General features: G+C 40.3%; 1 protein-coding gene across 1 annotated transcript in view; it reads left to right on the top strand.

Moving 5' to 3' along the window:
• The window catches only part of col25a1 (collagen type XXV alpha 1 chain), a 421,615-nt gene that overhangs the window by 378,439 nt on the left and 19,668 nt on the right, over positions 1–23,508 (top strand). The window contains exons 22-35 of the mRNA XM_079599773.1: positions 6,188–6,265; positions 6,588–6,611; positions 7,110–7,154; positions 7,307–7,351; positions 7,484–7,564; positions 7,702–7,764; positions 8,089–8,139; positions 8,593–8,619; positions 9,066–9,146; positions 9,455–9,490; positions 16,838–16,891; positions 17,021–17,074; positions 17,220–17,246; positions 17,417–17,470. Of these exons, the coding sequence (XP_079455899.1) occupies positions 6,188–6,265; positions 6,588–6,611; positions 7,110–7,154; positions 7,307–7,351; positions 7,484–7,564; positions 7,702–7,764; positions 8,089–8,139; positions 8,593–8,619; positions 9,066–9,146; positions 9,455–9,490; positions 16,838–16,891; positions 17,021–17,074; positions 17,220–17,246; positions 17,417–17,470 (720 nt within the window). The remainder of the gene's footprint in view (positions 1–6,187; positions 6,266–6,587; positions 6,612–7,109; positions 7,155–7,306; positions 7,352–7,483; positions 7,565–7,701; positions 7,765–8,088; positions 8,140–8,592; positions 8,620–9,065; positions 9,147–9,454; positions 9,491–16,837; positions 16,892–17,020; positions 17,075–17,219; positions 17,247–17,416; positions 17,471–23,508) is intronic.

Here is a 23,508-nt window from a genome sequence, read left to right as displayed (position 1 = left end):
CTTCATGCACACCGAGTTTCGTGGTCATCGGATGAATTCTCTGGGAGAAGTGTTTCAAATGCCAGAACATGCGTTTCCATACAGCCCATAATAGCCGACTTCCTGTTGGACTGGCGTAAAACTTAGAGCACGAAAGTTGTTCGGCCCGATGAGATCTATATGTGTACAGAGTTTCATATTATTACATGCAAGCGTGTTTGATATATGGACATGTTTTTGAATCCCATTCCAGGGGGCGCTGCCGGGCCCCCCTGCCACGCCCGGGTCCCAGCTTCAGTCCGGCCCTGATGGCCGCAGGTTCTGACATTTGTGCAAAGTTTCAAGAGTTTTTGAGCACGTCAAGGGCCCCATAAGTGCCCGAGAAGTCGCACACAGCAGAGAAAGGGTTAACAAAGCCCCCCTCCTCTCACACACGCAGACTGGCAAAATTCTCAGATCTTCTCCCATTCAAACCAAAATATCTGACTTCCTGTTGGTCGGGGCTAATGAGTGTAAATTAGAAAGTTGTCCGGCTCGAGGAGAACATTATCCATACTGATTTTTGTTACTGTAGGTAAAACTAATACCCCATTTTTTTACTAAAGGTGGCGCTACTGAGCCCCTCACCACGCTCGTTTCTGAAACGTTGCACGTATCTACTAGCTTAAAAATGTAATGTGTCTGTCGAGTTTCATCCAATTTCAAGCATGCTAAGAGTCTCAAAAACATCAGAAAAAAATATTAAAGTTTGATGCGTTGCCATGGCAACAGTATTTAAGATATCAATAATCCTTTCACAGGTCCACATCTGCCGTGTGTTTACATTATACAGATGAAGTTTGAAGCAAATCGGGTAAAAATAAGAGGGTGATTTTAAAGCATTTTGAAAGTGACACACTTCCTGCTGCCAGTTGGTGGCGCTATAACGTTGACTCACAATAGTCACATCCATGTGATTGGCCTCTTACAATGAACACAATGCTGAAGTTTCATCAAGATCAGTTAAAGCAGCACTCAGTAAGATCGGGATTTCTTTGTTGTATCCTCGCGTTTTGCTCGGAGGTTTCTCTCTAGAGCTCCCCCCGCAGCTTCGGAATAGATATTTGACAACAACTGTTAAAAACTCGCTGGCTATTCTCAGACACTAGAGGCTTAGTAGATCAACGACATCAAAGCAGATGGGAAACTCTTTGCAACGTCGTCTTCATTCGGGTTCCAACAGCGTGAGGGAGCGCAATAATGACAGCCAGTGGCGGACTGGGACAATAATTCAGGCCGGGAATTTGACTCCACTGCCAGGCCACCTCTGCTGCTGCAGTCACCACCACCCTATTCATGGAATCTACTGGACTGATAAACTTGTAGAATAACCCTATTAATGTAACAGGTAGACTACCAGATGCAATAATATATAAAAAAAATAACCCTTACAAACTCACTAGGAATACACCATTTATACTACCAAACCAATGACAAATAGAAAATTGCCTTAAATTGGCAAAATAAATAAATAAACAAACAAACATTGTAGGCTACATATTGTAGACTAGAAATGAAAAATCTAAATAACTGACACTGTATTCTTTTCCATACCATCTACTTGATTTATTTATTATTTAAACAATTTGACCCACTAACACTATTCTGTCTACTTTTTATACATTTTTATTTATTATATTATTATATTAAAAATATGCTACAAGTAGACGAAACGAGACTTGACACAGCACCACTTACATATTGTTGCTCGTTTGTTGGTTTAATTTTATCTATTGTGATTATCTAAGTGATTTGTATGTAGTGTTAATTTTGTCACCTATTTTTAATTTAGTCTTAGTCTTGTGCCAAATGTCTTAGTTAGTCTTAGTTTTAGTCAACTAAAAGTCTCGTCATTTTAGTCTAGTTTTAGTCAAAAGAAACTCAAGGTATCTTAGTCAAGTTTTAGTCGACTAAAAGTCTCGTTATTTTAGTCAAATTTTAATTAGTCGTCTAATTTTAGTCAAAAGAAACTCAATATTTCTAAGTTTTAGTTAAAACATTTTAGTCTTTTTTTTAAATAACAAATTATTTCTGAGATTATTTCTGATAACCATTTCAGTCAAATAGTGTTTCACACATCTCAAATATTGGTTAAATGTCATAATTACCTGAAAAAAATGTAATAGATTTTTTAATGCAACTAGTTTTTAACATTAATCTGTTCATAACAGATGAATATTCTATCTCCTGATGATGGCAAGTAGAGACGATTGGAGACGAAAATGAAGAGAGATTTTATCTTAGTTTTTATTTTATGCAAAACATTCTCGTCTTTTTTCGTCAACAATAATGCATGTTAATTTAGTCTTAGTCAGCGTTTTTGGACATTGGTGCAGTCTCGTCATCGTCTCGTCTTATTCATGGAAAAAAAGGTCGTTGACGAACATTTTTAGTCTCGTCTCGTCTGACGAAATTAACACTATTTGGATGAAAGCGTTCGTCTGCCAAATTATTACAAATATAATGTAAATGTAATCTTGACCGACCTGTTCCCTGGTGAACATGGCTGAGATTTTGCAGCTTGCTGCGTCTGTGGCCAGGGGCTTTTTTCCTTTTTAAACGCTCCCTCTCTGCTCCTCCTTTGCGTTTACGCTCCATTTTTTGAACTATTTAGTCAGATATTAGGCAGTGCTTCGTGACGTTGGGTGGGATTGTCATTTTCACTCCGCCATTATGATTCGTCGATTGAGAGATCCGTCAATTAATTCGTAGTTGCACACCAGCCTATCCAACGCATTCTCATCCTAGGGCGTCATATACTGACACTTTTGACAAATATCTGCGTCTCATATTGACGCTAAAGGGTGCCATGTGCGTTGGATGTAAACGATTTGTCAAAGCGTCAGTATATGACTCCTTGGGATGAGATCGGGCTGATCGTCTGCACAGCGGCAGCCGGCAGGCCTTTTTTTTTTTTTTTTTTTTTTTGGCAGCCGGCAGGCCAGAACGACCGTCAGGCCACCGGGAAATGTCCCGGTGCTCCCGATGGCCAGTCCGCCCCTGATGACAGCATTATAGCAGATTTCTTTTTGCAGTAAAGCAATTCTTTACTTCACGAGACTTGGGATCACACGATACTTCCAGACGAAGAGGCCGGCGGGCCGCCGGCCCAAAGTTGCAAACGCTGTTTTTCCGCTCACGGGCACCAGGGGGGTGCGAAACCACCACCATTCAACCCAAAATAAGTAATATAACCATTCCAGTGACTCCGAAGTTGATCAGTTAACCCTCTGGAGTCTAAGGTGTTTTTGGGGTCCTTGAGATGTTTTGATATGACCTGATATTTGTATTTTTTTCAGTTGCTTATAAACATATTAATGGCAAAGGTGTAATTACACTCTATTTAGCACGAACATGACTATCATAATATGTGAGCAACATGCATGTACATGTTTGCATTTTTGAGAGAATATTATTTATGCGTGGTTATTCAAAAAACTCAAACTTAAATGTTCTGATATAAGACCACAAACGACCAACTTCACATATTCCCACAATACTTTTGACTAATGGATCTTGTCGGCTAGAGTATTTACTTCAAAATGATCTGAAAATCATCCGGGCTAATCGTTCACATTAAATAATAGATTGATTTAAATTTTGTAAGACACTTTTTGTTTGGAAAGGCAATATGCAGGTGGGCGTGAATGATCCAACAAGGTCATGAATAATGTCCTCATTCACACCTGAAGACAAAGACCTGCTAATGCTGCAGTGCATACTAATGAGCCTTAGGTGTCACTGTGGCTACAAGAAAAAATGCAAAGACAACACACACACATATATACATACATATATACATACATACATATATATACCGGTATATATATATATATATATATATATATATATATATATATATATATATATATATATATATATATATATATATATATTACTACAGAATTGGTTCAGAGTTGGAAACATCTTGAAAAAAAGTGTATTTTTCCACAAACTGTATGCTTGCAAATTGTATAATATCCAAGGTAAACATTTCTAGTAATTGTGCAGTTAATTCTCATTCGTATTTTCAGAAAGTTTTGGATTATGTAGGCTATCCTCTCCCCAAATTTGTCACTAATAAAACACAAAAATAATTTATAGAGAAGGCTTATATTGACCTTTTAAGATTTTGTTTGCACCTTGTAAATTAGGTTTTGATGTGGCAGTAAAAGCTTTATAAATAATCTATCCAAAACGAAATTTTGTCTTTCATATTTCGTCTGTAACATATGGTCTTTTATAATATATATTAGGGCATAAATGTTAATTTGCAGTTTAATATGTTGCTTATACAAATACATTTTATTTCAACGTATTCAGTCGATTTTTACTCATCTCAGTAGGCAATATAGATAGTTTGCTAAAAGCGAAACTCGCGCGAGCTGTAGTAAACAACAGCATGCGCCGTTCATTCATCAAACACAGAAACGTGATTCAAATTTAAACAGTCTTTTGCGGTTTACAGACACCATTTCATATCGCGATTAGAACAAAGCACTTACTGATGATCTGCAGCTGGATCCGTTGTTCGGCTACTCCAGCACGTTTGAGGTAAAATTTCCAGAATTATCACGATATTATTATTCCTCACAGCGAGCGTGTTGTCCAGCTGTTGTGGGCGTTGACTGGTTTGCATGTGTTGCTCCAGATTATCTGCGTTTGAATAGCGCGCGCTCTCGATGGGCGTGTCACATTAGCGGAGTAATGAGGTGCCAGAAGGATAATGAGCACAGCTGATCTCTCGCTCTTTTTATATAGATTACATAAACAGAGAATATTTGTTTTAGTTTTGAATTAGATAATTTAAAACTACACACTTAAATGATTATAGAGATATATAGCTCATGTCTGAGTGAATAGTATTCGCTGAGATTTGTTTAAATTTAGAAACGTGCTTCAGAAAAAAAGTTCACGGAGACGGAGAGGCATAAAGCACTCCCTGTTTACTTTCTTTATTTTACAAAAGCACAATGTTTTATTTCGATTGTAAGTGGACACATAAAAAAGTAGACATTTAACAGCTTATTTTCTCATATTTCTTAAGGCTGTATGACCAAAACTGACTGAGTATTTTAGGTCTATTTTGCTGCTATGTAAAAAAAAACGAGCAAAACGCGCCCGCGCGTTTGCCGACCCCAGGGGGTTAAGGTAAAAAAGTTACTTAGTTCACCTTTAATGTATGCAGAAGTTATAACACACTTCCTGTTTCCAATATTCGCCATAAATTCGTTTCCTCGCCACGGCCAAACCGTTTGAGATATCAAAAATCCCCTGGCAATTTATCATCCTCAATGTCTTGACTTCATGCTGACCGAGTTTCGTGGTGTTTGGATTAATTCTCTAGGAGGAGTATTTCAAATGCCAGAACATGCGTTTTTAAACTACCCTAAATAGCCGACTTCCTGTTGGGCTGGCGTAAAAAGTAAAAGCACGAAGGATATATGAACCGATGAGATCTATAAGTATATCGATTTTCATATTATTACATGCAAGCGTGTTTGATTTATGGACCAAGTTTTCGGACCCCGTTCCAGGGGGCGCTGTCGAGCCCCCCTGCCACGCCCGGGTCCCAACTTCAGCCCGGCCCTAATGGCCGCGGGTTCTGACCCATGTGCAAAGTTTCAAGAGTTTTTGAGCACGTTAAGAGACCCAAAAGTGCCCGAATAGTCGTAAGAAAAATAATAATAATAATAATAATAATAATAATAATCCGAAGGAAAACAATAGGGCCTTCGCCTTTTCAAGGCTTGGGCCCTAATAATTCTAAGAAAAACAATAGGGCCTTCGCCTTTTCAAGGCTTGGGCCCTAACAAGATCAGACATGAAACAAAAACATGGCGTGGCATGAAAACATGAACATGACCACAGACTTTGTATTACATTAACAAAGGTGAACAAATACAGTAACAAATGCATTTCATGTTAGTTAATACATTAAATAATGTTAACCAATGAACATTATTGTAAAGTGTTACTGAAATGTTTACTATTTCAAGCAAATTATGTGATTAAGAACATTGGTTTGCTTTGATCTAGACTCGGTTTCTATGATAATGAGGATGCTAGACAAGACAATTATTGTATCTCTCAAGTCACTCTTTTTATCAGTAAAAACAGTTCTGGCATTTACATTTCCTCACTCAATGAAAATATAATTGTTATTCAGGGGCCACCTGGGGAGAAAGGTGAACAGGGTACAACTGAAATAATAGACTACAACGGAAACATTCAAGAGGCTCTTCAGGTTAGTGGAATAATGTCTATGACCTTTCATTGGAAATCATATTTCAAACCTGTTTTAAACTGCATAAATTAGGACAGCTAATTTCACAACACAAACCAAAGTGCCCAATTCATATTTTTTGCTCAAGAAAAATGTATAATAATTGCATGAAATTCACAATAATTTAGATAAACACCCAAAAATGCGTAATGGATAAACATCTGTAGCAGTGATATTGGCTTGTAAAATAATTGGCACAGACAGAAAATATGACACACAGGTTGGTCTTGTCCATAACTGTAAATCTTATCTTTTACCTTCCCTTCTTCCTGACTGCCTACAGAAGATAACTACTATTACAGTTACGGTAATTCACCTCTGCTTTGTCTGTGTGTTATATGAGTGCTGTATTTTGCTCAGCATTAATTCAACACTTCCATACATACATGTTTCTCCCCTAATTCTGCCAATTCTCTTACAGCCAGAATATTGTATGTTGCTGTGCCAATGTTTATTAACACTTGTTTTATTTGATTCGAGATAAAGACTTATCTCTTATGTAACAAGCATCAAAGTAGGTATGAATGTGGTTCAGGCCCTTTCTCAGCTATATGTATTCAGAGTGCTCTGATTGGACCAGTCCAATATAACCTATGCGTGTTAACACAGGAAGTGAGAAATGACACATTGTCTCCATTGACACATACAAAAACAAAAATGACACATTGACACATACATTCTCACGTGTCATGTTTCATATGTAACAAAAAAGTGTAATAATTGTGTCCCTTGTTTGCATCTACACAAAAAAATATTTTTTGGGGAATTGATAATTGATTTTTTTTTTGTGTGTGTGTGTGATTAGGGTCCCCCTGGACCTCCTGGGCCAGTTGGACCAAAGGGAATGAAGGTAACCACATAATTTATTAACAAAGTGGGCATTATGGGCAGTTAAATTCTACGTAAAAGTAGCATTTATGTGCTTGTGACTACAACCTTTTGAAGACAAAGATCAAAATGTAAAAACAGTTCATTTCAGTGAAATATTATTGCTTTTCACAGGGTGATCAGGGTGTTCCTGGACTTCCTGGACTGGATGGAGAAAGGGTAAGAGGACCAAAATGTTCTTACTTTGTACATATTTTATTGTCTGTCAACTGACCCATATCTAAGCACAATTTCACAATAATTTTTTTATATAATCATTTATCACAATTAATATAATCCACACGTTGTTAGGGTCACAAAGGTTCTAAAGGTGATATGGGTGTCCCTGGAATATCAGGAGAAAGGGGATCAATGGGTCCTCCTGGCTTACAGGTAAAATTATCTGAGCGTGAGATAAGTTGATACTTGTGATATTAATCATAACGTAAAATGAATGATCTTGTATAGGCCTAATGGCTTGTCACATTATTTAAGTAGGTTAAGTCATGGCTCCGTAATGTTGCCTGCAGGGTGTGAATGGTCTGAAAGGAGACAAAGGAGGGGCTGGCCTGTCTGGACCTCAGGGACCCTCAGTAAGTACAGCCAAAATAGTGTCCAACCAAAATGTGAATTAAGTGCTTGGTCTTCTGTCTAACTCACAGTCAGTGATAGCTGTAGACAACTGGGACTAGTCTTTATCAGTGACAATTTGCATGGTGTCAGTACTGAGAGTAATGTTTTATCATCAATTTACATGTATGATGTCAAATCACTTTACCTTAAATTGAGCCTTACTATTGTAGTGTAATTGAGGGTCATATTAATTAAACAGCTTCTCAATCTTTGTGCCCTGTTGTCCCTCATGTCGTCTGTGTATATTTCCCTTATGGATTTTTTTATCTTGCTCATATTAACAGATTATTGGGCCCCCTGGAGCACCTGGTCCACATGGACCACCTGGACCCATGGTGAGTTAAAGATGCTTTGCACAACAGAAATGGTATACATTTTAATCATTTTTAAATAATCTATTCTTAGCCAACTGGCATTTTTTTCTGCCTAAAAGTGAGATTTATGCTTGAAGCTACAACAATTTTCCAGTTGTAATATATTACATTTATTTAGTTTAGCTTCATCTTGTTTTAAGGAATGTTTATGTATTTATTATTTTAGCAATGAATATATCCAAATAGCCTATAAGCATCACAAAAAGGACTCATTGCCCCATGTTCTCTATGCATTCAGACAGTTATGAAAGTCTGCCATTTATTGTCATGCTATTCCAGGCCAGTCTCTGAGAGACTGTGGCCTTAACCTTCAAACTTAAGAGCTTTTACATTTTAAAACTGCTTCAAATTACAAGGAGTGAGTGAGCGAGTGAGCGTGCGCGAGATAGTTATTAATGATGTGTTGTGTTGCAGGGTCCTCATGGATTCCCTGGCCCAAAGGTACGTCATTACTGGGTGGAGCATATCTCCTCTATAGGTGATATCAGTGCCAGACTGATTCCTGGCTCTTAACTTTGTTGCTAATTAATTTATTTCAAGTTAATGCCTTTCTGAATTACATTTGTTGTTTTAAGGCACACTGCATACTTGGCATGAATTGTTCATAGAGCAAATCACCTTCTGTCAAACATGAAAGTAATTACTTGCCCACAGTGTTAGTTTGGACATACAGAATGCTCTGAGAATTGCAGCAGGTCTTCTCATCACTTTGACCTTAACTCCCACTGTGGTTTTAGTCACTGTAGTTATTCAAGTCTTTGTAGATTACCAGGTGCAAATTCAGGAGGATATCAATCTGTGATATTTTTCCAGAAATCAAAAGACAAGATGCTTCTGAGTAAATGTTACTGCGCATTTCCTAAACTGTTGTCTGTACTCCTATTTAGGGGGAACCAGGGTTGCATGGTCTCAAGGGACTGCGAGGGGAGACTGGGTATAAGGGTGACAGAGGACCCCTGGGTCTCCCTGTAAGTACACTACAGCAGTGCATCCTAGGATCTTAGTGCTTTATCCCAACTTATTTTGACTCAACATCTTCTAACCTTTACCACATTCCCCACTGTCCATTTGTTTGCTATTATAAATGTACGTTTTTGTTGTCGTGACTTGTGCAGACAACCAAGCCTGATTTGCTGCCTCTTAAACGTTGTGTGTTGGTTAAACGTCTATTTGTTTATCTTTGTTAACAGCTGTTAAGTTTTTTTTGTGTCCAGTTTACTCATCACGTACTAATCGCACTTTTCAAACCTCCATTCATACTTCCATAAATGCACAGGGAGCATCTGGCTTGGATGGCAAGCTGGGACCCCGGGTGAGTCTCAAGCCATGTTTCACCAACCCCCCATCCCCCTCCCCCAAAGCCTCCCTACATCTTAAAAAAAATGGTTCATGTGACACATTTCTGGTGAACGGGGAATGTGGTTAGACTCATTGTTGGTAATGTTTCATCAATGTTCAGCTATGTGACAGTGAAAGATTAAACAACAAGAGTACTCTGTTTTTCTGCTGACAAGTTTGACATTAACACTGATTTAACACTCACTCATCCATTAACATTTTATTTATTATTTATGTTCATCTGTGTATTTATTTGTGGGTTTGCATGATTAATTGCTAAAGATAAATTCTGAGAAAAAAAATTACATGAAGAGCTGATTGATCAAAGTTATGGTCTGCTTTTCTAAACTGTGTTGACATGTAAGTTTTGATAACGCTTTAGATAACAGCCCGGAAAGTACTGCGTAAATTAAGACGAATTTACAGCATAACTTTCTTGAATTATATTGTACCTATAAAGTACTTACATGTAAGTATAAGGGAACAATATTTAACGGTTTTAGAATAAAGGGGTAACAACAAGGAGAATTAACAAATGATTTATAATGCAAGTATTTTAGATCTAAGGGGTACTTTTTCTACTATTATGTTAAAATAATTGTACATTTGGTAGCAATTTAGCAAGAACGAACCTTTTTGTAATGATAGTCTACCAATACATACTGTATAGACTTTTGAAAAATTACAGGGTACATATTTGTGCATTTATACAGTCATTTGTTTATTTATTTAATTAATTATTTGTTTATTTTTTGATAGCAAAAGTGCTTACACGTTTCAATGCAAGTAAAAATAAAACTAATGCAAAAACAATTTAAATACTGGAGAAAAATACTCTTTTTTCATAAAGTTACAGGGTAAGTGTGACATTGCGGGCTATAAATTAAAGCGGTGCTTGTTACCCTCTTGTTCCATGTAGTTACAAGGTAAGTGTGACATTGCGGGCTGTAAATTAAAGTGGTGCTTGTTACCCTCTTGTTTCATGTAGTTATGTATTTTAAATAAAAGGTTTATTTTAAAAAAATGTTTTAGATTAATAAGAAGTGTTGTAAGTGTTTGAAATAAGTTTTTTTTTTAAATTAAGGTTTCTAAGTCAGTGATATTAGATTGTGTGTAAGTATTTTTATACTTACCCTGTAACTATATGGAACAAGAGGGTAACAAGCACCACTTTAATTTACAGCCAGCAATGTCACAAGTATATTTCCCCAGTATTTATGCAAAAGTTGCAATAGTTTGTTTTCAGTGCACTTTTGTTAAAATAATTACTGTATAATTGCACAGATATGTACCCTGTTATTGTTTAAAGCCTATATGTATTGATACATTATTATAACAAAAAGGTATGTCAAATCACATTAATTTATATAGCACTTTTAACAATATAGATTGTTTCAAAGCAGCTTTACAGTGATAATAGGAAATTACAGTAACATAGATTGTTTTGGCTTTACAGCAGCTCTAAAATAAAGTTATTGTCCAGCTAAAGTTAGTTTTGATAATTGATTCACTTCCGTTGCAAAGATCATTAGTTATTAACTTAGCGGCCGCTAACACGACACCCTTCTAACAGAAAACAAAACGTGCTGTGCTTGCTCGAGATCACAAACCCTGAAATAGATTCCAAGGTGCAAGCCTTGAAAAAGGTTATCTCTGCGCAAACCTCAAAAATGCAAGCCCGCGTGAAAACGCAAACGGCGTGCACATGCGCATCACGTGTTTAGTCTATAGGTATGCGTGTTCTTTATAATAAAGAATTATTTATCGCTTCTGCGTTGCCACATGAACCGGAATTATCTCGACAACGTTTTATCTGTACAGAGGTAAAGGTGAAGGGAAGGAGGCCTAGTTGGGGAGAGGCTAGTTGAGCCCATAGGGGAGAGACTAGTTGACACTTCAGGACTGCGTTGTCGTCGTGTCCAGGTGTAGGTTCTTCATCAGATCTGGATACGGCGGACTGCGTTAAACCTTGGGATAAACAGAGAGACTAATATTAGTGTAGACGCCATCCTTCTTATGATGTAACATGTACATCAGGATTTATAGGAAGTGTTCCCGGTTCAGGCTGACCTAATCTATGCAGCCTAACATTGAATTACAGAAGTCTGTAATGTGTTATGTGTATGCTAGGTCAAAGCAATGTGTTTTTAGTCTAGACTTTCTACTGACAGAGTGTGTCTGCTTCCCGGACAATGTTAGGAAGACTGTTCCAAAGTTTTGGTGCTACTGTAAATAGGAAAAGGATCTACCACCAGCAGTCTATTTTGATATTCAATATATTATCAACTGCCTGGAATTTTGAGATTGCAATAGATGTGAAGGACAATAATGCGTTAAGAGCTCACTCAAGTACTGCAGAGCTTAAACCATTTAGTGCATTGTAAGTAATCAGCAATATTTTAAATGGTATGCAATGTTTAATAGGGAGCCAATGCAATGTTGACAGAACCGGGCTAATATAGTCATACTTCCTGGTTCTAGTAAGAACTCTAGCTGCTGCGTTTTGGACCAGCTGTAGTTTGTCTATTAAGTGTGCAGGGCAACCACCCATAATAGCATTATAATAATCTAGCCTTGATGTCATGAACGCATTAACTAATTGTTTGTCATTGAGTCATTGAGAGCATATGACGTAATTTAGATAGATTTTTAAGATGGAAAAATGCGTTTTTTACAGATACTATACACGTGACTTTCAAATGAAAGATTGGTGTCAAAGAGCACACCCAGGTTCCTAACCGACGACGAAGACTTGACAGAGCAGCCATCAAGTGTTAGACAGTATTCTAGGTTATTACGTGAGGAAGTTTTTTTGTCCAATAATTAGAATCTCTGTTTTTTCAGAATTAAGTTGTAGGAAATTAATAGTCATCCAGTTTTTTATATTAGCTATGCATTCCGTTAATTTTGTGAATTGGTAAGTTTCGTCAGGGTGTGAGCTGAATATCATTAGCATAACAGTGAAAACTAATGCCATGCTTCCTAATGATATCTCCTAAGGGTAGCATGTACAGAGTGAACAGCAAAGGTCCTAGCACTGAGCCTTGTGGTATGCCATACTGAAATTTTGATAGATAAGCAAACTGATAATGGCCAGATAAGTATGATTTAAACCATGCTAATGCAATTCCACTAATGCCAACATAATTTTAGAAAAAAATCGGGCCTGGGAGGAGTTTGGTGAGGCCATGGAGAAGGACTACCGGTTGGCCTCGAAGAGAGAGGAAAGCAGTGCCCCACCAACACTGTTTACAGTGGAGGTGGGCCGCTGTTGACCTCAACTGGAGATATCGTCGGACGGTGGAAGGAATACTTCGAGGATCTCCTCAATCCCACCGACAAGTCTTCCATCCAGGAAGCAGAGGCCGAGGGCTCGGAGGTGGACTCGTCCATCACCCAAGCTGAAATCACAGAGGTAGTCAAGAAGCTCCTCGGTGGCAAGGCACCGGGGGTGGATGAGATCCGCTCTGAGTACCTCAAGTCTCTGGATGTTGTGGGGCTGTCTTGGCTCCAACATTGCGTGGCGGTCGGGGACAGTACCTTTGGGCTGGCAGACCGGGGTGGTGGTCCCTCTTTTTAAGAAGAGGGACCAGAGGGTGTTTTCCTCCTACAGGGGGATCACACTTCTCAGCCTCCCCGGGAAAGTCTATGCCAAGGTACTGGAGAGGAGAATTCGGCCGATAGTAGAACCTCCGATTCAGGAGGAACAGTGCGGTTTTCGTCCCGGTCGTGGAACACTGGACCAGCTCTATACCCTCGCCAGAGTGCTGGAGGGTTCATGGGAGTTTGCCTAAACAATCCACATGAGCTTTGACTGTGTCCCTCGTGGCATCCTGTGGAGGGTGCTCTGGGAGTATGGGGTCCGGGGCCCTTTGCTAAGGGCTGTCTAGACGACCTGTACGACCGGAGCAAGAGCTTGGTTCGCATTGCCGGAAGTCAGACTTGTTTCCGGTGCATGTTGGACTCCGACAGGGCTACCCTTTGTCACCGGTTCTGTTCATAATTTTTATGGACAGAATTTCCAGGCGTAGCCAGGGGCCGGAGGGTGTCAGGTTTGGGCACCACACGATTTCATCCCTGCTTTTTGCGGATGATGTTGTCGTGTTGGCCCCATCAGACCAGGACCTTCAGCATGCACTGGGACGGTTTGCAGCTGAGTGTGAAGCGGCTGGGATGAGAATCAGCACCTCCAAATCCGAGGCCATGGTTCTCAGTCGGAAAAGGGTGGCTTGCCCACTTCAGGTTGGTGGAGAGTTCCTGCCTTCACAAGTGAGGGAAGGATGGAATGGGAGATTGACAGACGGATCGGTTTAGCTTCTGCAGTAATGGGGTCAATGTACCGGCCTGTCGTGGTGAAGAAGGAGCTGAGCTGCAAGGCGAAGCTCTCGATTTACCGGTCAATCTACATTCCTACTATTACCTATGGTCATGAGTTGTGGGTCATGACCGAAAGGACAAGATCCCGGATACAGGCGGCCAAAATTAGCTTTCTCCACAGGGTGGCTGGGCGCTCCCTTAGAGATGGGTTGAGGAGCTGGGTCACTCGGGAGGAGCTTAGAGTAGAGCCGCTGCTCCTCCACATTGAGAGGGGCCAGCTGAGCTGGTTCGGGCATCTGTTCCGGATGCCTCTTGGACGCCTTCCCAGGGAGGTGTTCCGGGCACGTCCCACTGGGAGGAGACCCCGGGGAAGACCTAGGATACGCTGGAGAGATTATGTCTCCCGGCTGGCCTGGGAACGCCTCAGTGTCCCCCTGGAAGAGCTGGAGGAAGTGTCTAGAGAGGGAAGTCTGGGCATCTCTGCTTAGACTGCTGCCCCCGTGACCCGGGCCCGGATAAGCGAAAGAAGTAGATGATGATGATGATGATGACAAGACTTCTCAGGAATTCTGAAGATGTTACTATAAATTACAGCAACACCTCCCCCTTTGCCTTTCAGACGAGTTTCATGTTTATAACAGTAATTTTGGGTGGGTGGACTCATTTAAAATAATGTATATACTGTAACACCGTGTCCTAACCAGGCGCGATGCGATAAATTCCAACGACAAATATTTTGTCTGTCCACACTAGACGCGACGCGACTGCGAGATGCGTAAAAATCAACCAAAACCCACTTCCAAACAGAACAGCGTGTGGGCGGGCTCTCGCGTCAAGTGCACAGCACCAAAGAGTGATCTTGACGGCAATCGCAAGAAAATGGATAAGTAGGCTACATAATCAAATTCACAAATATTACACCATTTAAACATTATTCAAATAGGCTACATAGGCTACTGAGTTACTACAACAATCTTTGGCAGATAATACACTTGTTTCTTCACAGTTTGAACGTTCTTGTTTCCATTTAATTTCAAGATCTGAGGGGAATTGTTCATTATTGCTTTTACAGCTACAAAGCTGGGAGCACTACATGATATTCAAAGTCACATTTACACGCTGTTAACATTAAATTAAGCACATAAACAGTAGCTGAGATTATCATTGCCACACTTTGTTTGTTGTTCCAGCGCAACGTCGCAGAAAAATAGGAACCGTTTCTAAAATAGAAACGTCGCGTCGCGGCTGGTTAGGGCAAAAACTCTGATTAACATGGAAAAGATACCTTTTATCGCATGTCGCGTCGTCGCGTGTAGTTAGGACACGTAAGTATATAGTATAAAGTAATGAAAAGGAAGTATATACCGTTCGTTCGTTGGCCAGAGGTGAACTGGCCCCCGACTGAGCCTGGGTTCTCCCAACGTTTTTTTCTCCATTTTGTCCTGATGGAGTTTTGGTTCCTTGCCACTGTTGCCTAGGCTTTTGGCTTGCTTAGTTAGGGACATTTAATATTCAACAATATTATTGATCTGCCTTACTTAAGGTGGACGATGACGCAATTTTCTTCTAGAAACAAACTTTGTTGTATTATTTTCATGTTATCACTGTGAAGCTGCTTTGATACAAACTGTATTGTAAAAAGCGCTAATGTAAACGTCTGGTTTTAGCCAGGTTTCTGTCAAACACAGCACATCTAGGTTATAATCTGTAATTATATCATTAACAATAAGTGCTTTTGAAGTAAGGGATTGAGTATTTAGCAACCCGAGCTTTATCATTTGTTCATCTGTATTATATCTGTTTTTTATTTGTTGAACATCAATTAAATTTTTACCCTTAAATGGGTTTGGGAGTTTATTGTATTTCCTAATTCGGGGAACAGACACAGTCTCTATATGATGATATCTAGGTGAAAGGGGCTCTATGTGATGGGATTTATCTGACCTCAGTGACATGAGACAGCTAGCAGGTGGTCGGTTTAGCCAGTCTTTCTGCTTCCTGACCTGAGCCCCAATTCATGTTTGAGCTCTAAGAATATGAGCCATATTACTAGAGAGAAGAGCAGAACCATCCCAGGAGGGATGAATACCATCTCTTTTCAACAGGTCAGGTCTGCCCCAAAAACTTTACCAATTGTCTATGAATTCTATATTCTTTTGCAGACACAACTTAGACAGCTAGCCATCGAGTGAGCACAGTCTACTAAGTATCTCATCACTCCAGCAAATAGGCAGGGGGCCAGAGCAAATTATAGTGCTTGACATCGTACTAGGGCACATTCAACAGGATCCACAGTGGGTGTTTCACTGAGTGGGGAGAATCTATTTGTTATGGCAATTGTAATGGAAGAGCGGTGTTTTGTCCCATGACTACAGCATCTCACGGTCACCCAGTTGCCCTGCTGCAAAGGCTCTACAGCTGGAACAAAACAATGTACAGAGTTCCCTAAGCTAGTCGTATCCAAAGCAGTATCTAAAGCCCTTCCATTCTTACTATCCTCGATTAAAGTTTGGATGTGTGCCTCTAGTTCTGAAATCGTCTCCATCAGCCTGGCTATTTCCCTGCATTTATCTAATTTAAATACCATTGCTGACAGAGAATGCTATACTATACAGTACATGCGGCACGAAGTGCAAGTGACAATAACAGGAAAAGACATTACTCACCGTGTTTGTTGACAGATCCTTGTATGCAGTATATGTTCTCGTTAAATTGCTCCCAAATGTAAGATTGTTGTATCATAATAGTAGAATAAGTAACACTTAGTTCTAAAATACTTATAGTATAAATAATATGTTAATTCTCCTGGTTGTTACCCCTTTATTCCCAAAACTTTACATATTGTTCCCTTATACTTCCATGTAAGTACTTTATAGGTACACTATTACTAAGTTACACTGTACATTTGTTTAAATTATGCATTACTTTGCGGGCTGTTATCTGTTATCACCCAAGTTTTTTTATAAAATCATATTCAAAACCTCATACGCTCTCTTATTTATAGGGTATGGATGGACCAATCGGGGCTCCTGGTCCAGCAGGTCCAAAGGGAGATGGAGTAAGTTATTTTATTCTGTTTTATTTAGGTTTTTTTGTTTGTTGCTGTTTTAGCTGGGTAATTGTGTGCAATTACAAAAATCACAGAAACTATGTATGAATACTATTTATATAAAATTCAATGCCACAGGGTGAGAAGGGTGATGTTGGTGATCCTGGACCCAGAGGGCCTTATGGGTTACCTGTAAGTACTCAAATTATTTTTAATGTTTAATTAAAAAAAAACATTGATAATTATTTGACAATTCAATAATGGTCACATTATTCACTATTCTCGTTCCAGAGAATATTATACATTTTTGTTTCTTTTCTTTTCTTGTTTTTTGAAGGGAGCTGCTGGAACACCTGGAATGGATGTGAGTTGTCGATCTTAATGTTCTGCTTGTGTGTTGACTCATGTCGTTTGTTTTTTTGGTCACTTCCTGCAACTGTTGTGCCCTCTAAATAATATTTTCAGTGAAGTTATTTACCCCTGAACTGATCAGCCTCCAAGCATTTGTAATTACTTGAAGTTGTATTTTTTCAGGGGTTACCAGGCTTAAAGGGAGACAAGGGTGACGTGGGGGAAAGAGGAGAAAAGGTGATTTTGACATAGATGTTCTGAAACAGGGAATTAACCTTTCGCTCTCTTATTAATTCGATCTGATGTCAATGGACATTTACAAAGCAGCTCAGGCAGAGAGGCCTTCATATAGACATAATGTGGGCCATGGAGATGGAGATCAGTGTTAAGATCTTACATTTCATTTTCTGGTACAATAGGAAAATAGCAATATTTATAGTTTCAGGAAAAAGTATATGAACTCTTTGACTTTCTGTATATATTGTCATTAATCACATAATTTAATCTGATCTTCAGCTAAGCCAAAACAAAAGACAAACATGGTTTACATGTAGTAAAAAATAAAATAAAAAAAACATTTAAGGGTGTACACACTTTTCCCTCCTTACAAGAATGTTTACTTCCCTCCATATGTGTGTGTTTACTTGGGGTGTGTAACGGTACATGCATTTGTACCAAAAAAATTTTTTGCAAGTCTTTCAGTTTGGTATGCATGTGTAAAGAAAGAATACAGTGTTGTATGGTGCTGGCGGGGGTGCTGGCGGGGACTCCAAAGTTCGCGGTGGCGCCGGAGCAACCGAAGACCCTGGTGGAGCCGGAGGGATTGAGGAGCCCAACTGAGCCTGAGGGACGAAGTGACGAGGCGAAGCCAGAGGAGGGTAGTCCCAGCCAGGGCTGCGTCGGGCCGAGGCGGAGTCCAGGTAGCGGAGGTGGGAGGTCGAGACCGGGGATCCATCGACCCAGATTGAGTTGGCGACGGGCAGGCCTGTGGCGAATTAATCTCACTGCAGAGGGGTTGTGGATGAGCAGAAGGGCTGACGGGAGACAACGGAGGCTGGGATGAAAGATGAATGTTGATGGGCGGAGGCGGGAGAGGGAGGCTGCGTGGGAATTCAGGCACTGGTGTGACGACAGGCTCAGGGCTGGACAGGACCAGTGGCGAAACGGTCTTAGGGCTGGGCAGGACCAGCGGTGAAGAAGACTCAGGGCTGGACGGGATCAGCGGTGAAGAAGTCTCTGGCTCGGCGGGCATGACGTGCACAGTCTCTGGCTCGGCGGGCATGACATGAACAGTCTCTGGCTCGGCGGGCATGACATGAACAGTCTCTGGCTCTGCAGGACTGACGTGAAGATTCTCAGGCTCGGAAGACATGACGTAAAGATGTCAATACAGAGACCAACGCCAAAAATCGGTGTTGCCCACACCGTGTTATCCTCTTTTTAAAATTTGCACCCTATTGACTTGAATGGGGTCTAATTTTAAACCTGCTTTTATTTCTCTTATCATCCTTGATGTGTCATACAAGTGCCCAGCCATGTTGAGTGATTCCTTCAGAGTGAACACGAGTTAATCTGACTGCAGTAGATGTGAAAGATATGACTAAAAATTATGTTATATCAGCCAGCGCAAATACCTGTATTTAGTTCCTGTTTTCGGTCGAAGTCCAAAGTAGTCGATTGTCGAGTTCACGTGCATAGGTTTAGTTACCTATGATCACGCGCGTGAACTCGACAATCGACTACTTTGGACTTCATCAAGACCCCATCAAGTCAATAGGGTGCAAATTTTAAAAAGAGGATAACACGGTGTAGGCAACCCCGATTTTTGTCGTTGTTCTCTGTATTGACAGCACTCCAAATTTACTAAAAATTGAGCTCAATGTTAAAATTGACCGGAGTTCTCCTTTAACCTTTGTGCAGGGCTACTGTCCATGTCTTCAGCAGGGGTATTTCTCCAATGAAGGATTGCTTTCCACGAGTCAGTTCCGTCGTGCATAGCTTTGCGCAGAAGGTTCTTAGCAATCTTGACGGCTGACTCAGCCTTTCCATTCGATTTAGGATATCTTGGTGAAAAAGTGACATGCTCAAATTCCCAGCTGGAGGCAAAACGTTTAAACAGAGCACCAAACTGAGGGCCATTATCTGTGATCACTCTATCTGGCTGACCATGTCGAGCAAACTGAGCCTTGCAGCGCTTAATGACCGTCTCTGCAGATAGATCAGTAAGCAGTTCAATCTCTCAAAAATCTGAGAAGTGATCCACAATTAGAAGATAGTCCTTTTGCCGGTGACTAAACAAGTCCATGCTGACGATCTGCCATGGCCTGCTGGGGATGTCATGAGATAGCATGGTTTCCTTCTGTTGGTTGTGCGCAAATTCATTGCAAGTCGAGCAGTTACTCACAAAGTCTTTGATTTCTGCTTGCATACTAGGCCAATACAGTGTGTCACAGGCTTGACGATAACATGCGTCACCTCCTATATGGCTTGAATGTATGCGCTTGAGCATCTCTGGACGTAGTGACTTGGGGATAATAACTTTCTGTCCACGGTACAAAATTCCATCTTGCACACTAATTTCATCTAGATAAGGCCAGAATTCTCGGATGATGCATGTTGTTTTTTCTTTCTCATCAGGCCAGCCTGCAAGGACAATGACCTTAAGGGCCTGTAGTGCATCATCCTTTTCAGCATAGTCCCTGATTGTCTTCAGCCGCTGGTCCGTCACATTCAAGTATTCTGCTTGATTGATGAGTTGTACATCCTCTTGCTCTTTCTGCAGATGGCATATGCCGTGCCGCTGGTAAACTGCTCCCTTGCCTGTACAGCTAGCAGCTGCCCTGCTCAGCATGTCACTGATGAACATTTTAGGCCCCGGCTTGTAGACAACTTGGAGCCTGTAGTTTTGAAGTGTCATGAGCATGCTTTGAAGTCGCTTGGGTGCACTGAGAAGTGGTTTGCTGAATATAGTGATCAAAGGTTTGTGGTCAGTCTCTGCTGTGACCAACTCTCGTCCGTACAGGTGGTGAAATCTTTGGCAAGCAAAGACGATACTGAGACACTCTTTCTCGATTTGAGCGTGATTTTTCTCTGTGGGAGTGAGGGCTCTTGAAGCAAAGGCGACAGGCTGTCCTTCTTGCATAAGACAGCACCCAAGACCACTTTGGCTGGAGTCACTTTGTACTGTGATAGGCTTGGTAACATCATAATAGCGCAGCACAGGCATCGATGTGGCCATGGATTTAAGCTTGTGAATTGCATCGTCATGTTTGGGTAGCCAGTGCCAAGGTGTGTTTTGTCGAGCAAGCGCCGAAGAGGCTCGCAAACGGTCAACAAGTTGGGCATGAACTTGGCTAAATAATTAGCAAAGCCGATGAGACGCTGTACGCCTTTGGCATCTGAGGGGTTGGGCATGTCCATGATAGCCCTCACCTTCTCTTGGTCGGGCTTCAAGCCTGTGAATGAAAGGATATGACCATGGAACTTCACTTCGGGGACCTTGAATTGCAATTTTTTTAAGCAAAGCCGTAGCTTGACCTCTCTGCAACGCTCCAACAAGGCCCGAAGCTTGAGATCATGACCACTTTCAGCTTGCTGGTCTGTGTCACCGCAGCCAATGACAAGAATATCATCAGCGATGGGCTCAATCCCCTTTAACCCTCTGGGGTCTACGGTGTTTTTGGGGTCCTTGAGATGTTTTGACATGCCCTGATATTTGTATTTTTTTCAGTTGCTTATAAACATATTAATGGCAAAGGTGTAATTACACTCTATTTAGCATGAACATGGCTATCATAATGTGTGAGCAACATGTATGTACATGTTTGCATTTTTGAGAGAATATTATTTATGCGTGGTTATTCAAAAAACTCAAACTTAAATTTTCTGATATAAGACCACAAACGACCAACTTCACATATTCCCACAATACTTTTGACAAATGGATCTTGTCGGCTAGATTATTTACTTCAAAATGATCTGAAAATCATCCGGGCTAATCGTTCACATTAAACAATAGATTGATTTAAATTTTGTAAGACACTTTTTGTTTGGAAAGGCAATATGCAGGTGGGCGTGAATGATCCAACAAGGTCATGAATAATGTCCTCATTCACAACTGAGAGAAGACAAAGACCTGCTAATGCTGCATACTAATGAGCCTTAGGTGTCACTGAGCCACAAGAAAAAATGCAAAGACAACACACACACATATATACATACATACACACATACATACATACATACACACATATATATACCGGTATATATATATATTACTACAGAATTGGTTCAGAGTTGGAAACATCTTGAAAAAAAGTGTATTTTTCCACAAACTGTATGCTTGCAAATTGTATAATATCCAAGGTAAACATTTCTAGTAATTTTGCAGTTAATTTTCATTAGTATTTTCAGAAAGTTTTGGATTATGTAGGCTATCCTCTCCCCAAATTTGTCACTAATAAAACACAAAAATAATTTATAGAGAAGGCTTATATTGACCTTTTAAGATTTTGTTTGCACCTTGTAAATTAGGTTTTGATGTGGCAGTAAAAGCTTTATAAATAATCTATCCAAAACGAAATGTTGTCTTTCATATTTTGTCTGTAACATATGGTCTTTTATAATATATATTAGGGCATAAATGTTAATTTGCAGTTTAATATGTTGCTTATACAAATACATTTTATTTCAACGTATTCAGTCGATTTTTACTCATCTCAGTAGGCAATATAGCTAGTTTCATTCACACACACAGACACGCGCGAGCTGTAGGCTAGTAAACAACAACATATATGCGCCGTGCATTCATTCAAACACAAAAACGCGATTCAAATTTAAACAGTCTTTTGCGGTTTACAGACACCATTTCATATCGCGATTAGAACAAAGCACTTACTGATGATCTGCAGCTGGATCCGTTGTTCGGCTACTCCAGCACGTTTGAGGTAAAATTTCCAGGATTATCACGATATTATTATTCCTCACAGCGAGCGTGTTTTCCAGCTGTTGTGGGCGTTGACTGGTTTGCATGTGTTGCTTCAGATTAGAATTTGAATAGCGCGCGCTGTCGATGGGCGTGTCACATTAGCAGAGTAATGAGGTGCCAGAAAGATAATGAGGACGGCTGATCTCTCGCTCTTTATATATAGATTACATAAACAGAGAATATTTATTTTAGTTTTGAATTAGATAATTTAAAACTACACACTTAAATGATTATAGAGATATATATCTCATGTCTGAGTGAATAGTATTCGCTGAGTTTTGTTTGAGATAAGAGACGTGCTTTAGAAAAAAAGTTCACGGAGACGGAGAGGCAGAAAGCACTCCCTGTTTACTTTCTTTATTTTACAAAAGCACAATGTTTTATTTCGATTGTAAGTGGACACATAAAAAAGTAGACATTTAACAGCTTATTTTTTCATATTTCTTAAGGCTGTATGACCAAAACTGACTGAGTATTTTAGGTCTATTTTGCTGCTATGTAAAAAAAAACGAGCAAAACGCGCCCGCGCGTTTGCCGACCCCAGGGGGTTAAGCCGGCTAACAGTTCATGCTGTTTCCGCTGATACACCTCAGGTGCCACTGAGACACCAAATGGGAGCTTTAGCCACCGTTTCGTGCCCCATGGGGTCAAGAATGTGGTCATGAAGCTGCTCTCTTGGTCCAGCTTGCACTGTAAGAATGCATGTTTGGCATCAACCAAGGTAAAGATCCTTGCTTTAGGCAGTTTGTATAGCACATCCTCCAGAGTTGGCATTATATAATGAGAGCGTTTCAGAACTTTGTTCAGGAAATTTGGGTCCAAGCAAATCATCAGCTTGTCTGTTTTTTTTACAATCACCATGTTGCTGATCCAATCTGTTGGCTCTGTAACATCTGCAATATGACCGTCTGCCTGATACGCATCCAGTTGGGTTTTGACGGCTGCTTTCATAGCAATTGGAACATTCCGGGGGGCACACTGTACCGGTGTAACACTGGAATGTTCCAATTGCTATGAAAGCAGCCGTCAAAACCCAACTGGATGCGTATCAGGCAGACGGTCATATTGCAGATGTTACAGAGCCAACAGATTTTGACGGCTGCTTTCATAGCAATTGGAACATTCCGGGGGGCACACTGTACCGGTGTAACACTGGAATCCAGCTCAAAGTGGACTTCACCAGGCAGAGACTCCACAGGCAAGTTGAACACATCACTTAGTCAGAGGCTCACACCGTTCATGTTCCATTTTGAGCACGTCACCTGGGGTTGTGAACTGCATCAGGCCT

This window comes from Phoxinus phoxinus (assembly GCF_949152265.1).
Source record: "Phoxinus phoxinus genome assembly, chromosome: 2".
Lineage (NCBI taxonomy): Eukaryota > Metazoa > Chordata > Actinopteri > Cypriniformes > Leuciscidae > Phoxinus > Phoxinus phoxinus.
The sequence above is the reverse complement of the archived record's forward strand: the minus strand, read 5'-3'. Positions and strand labels throughout refer to the sequence as shown.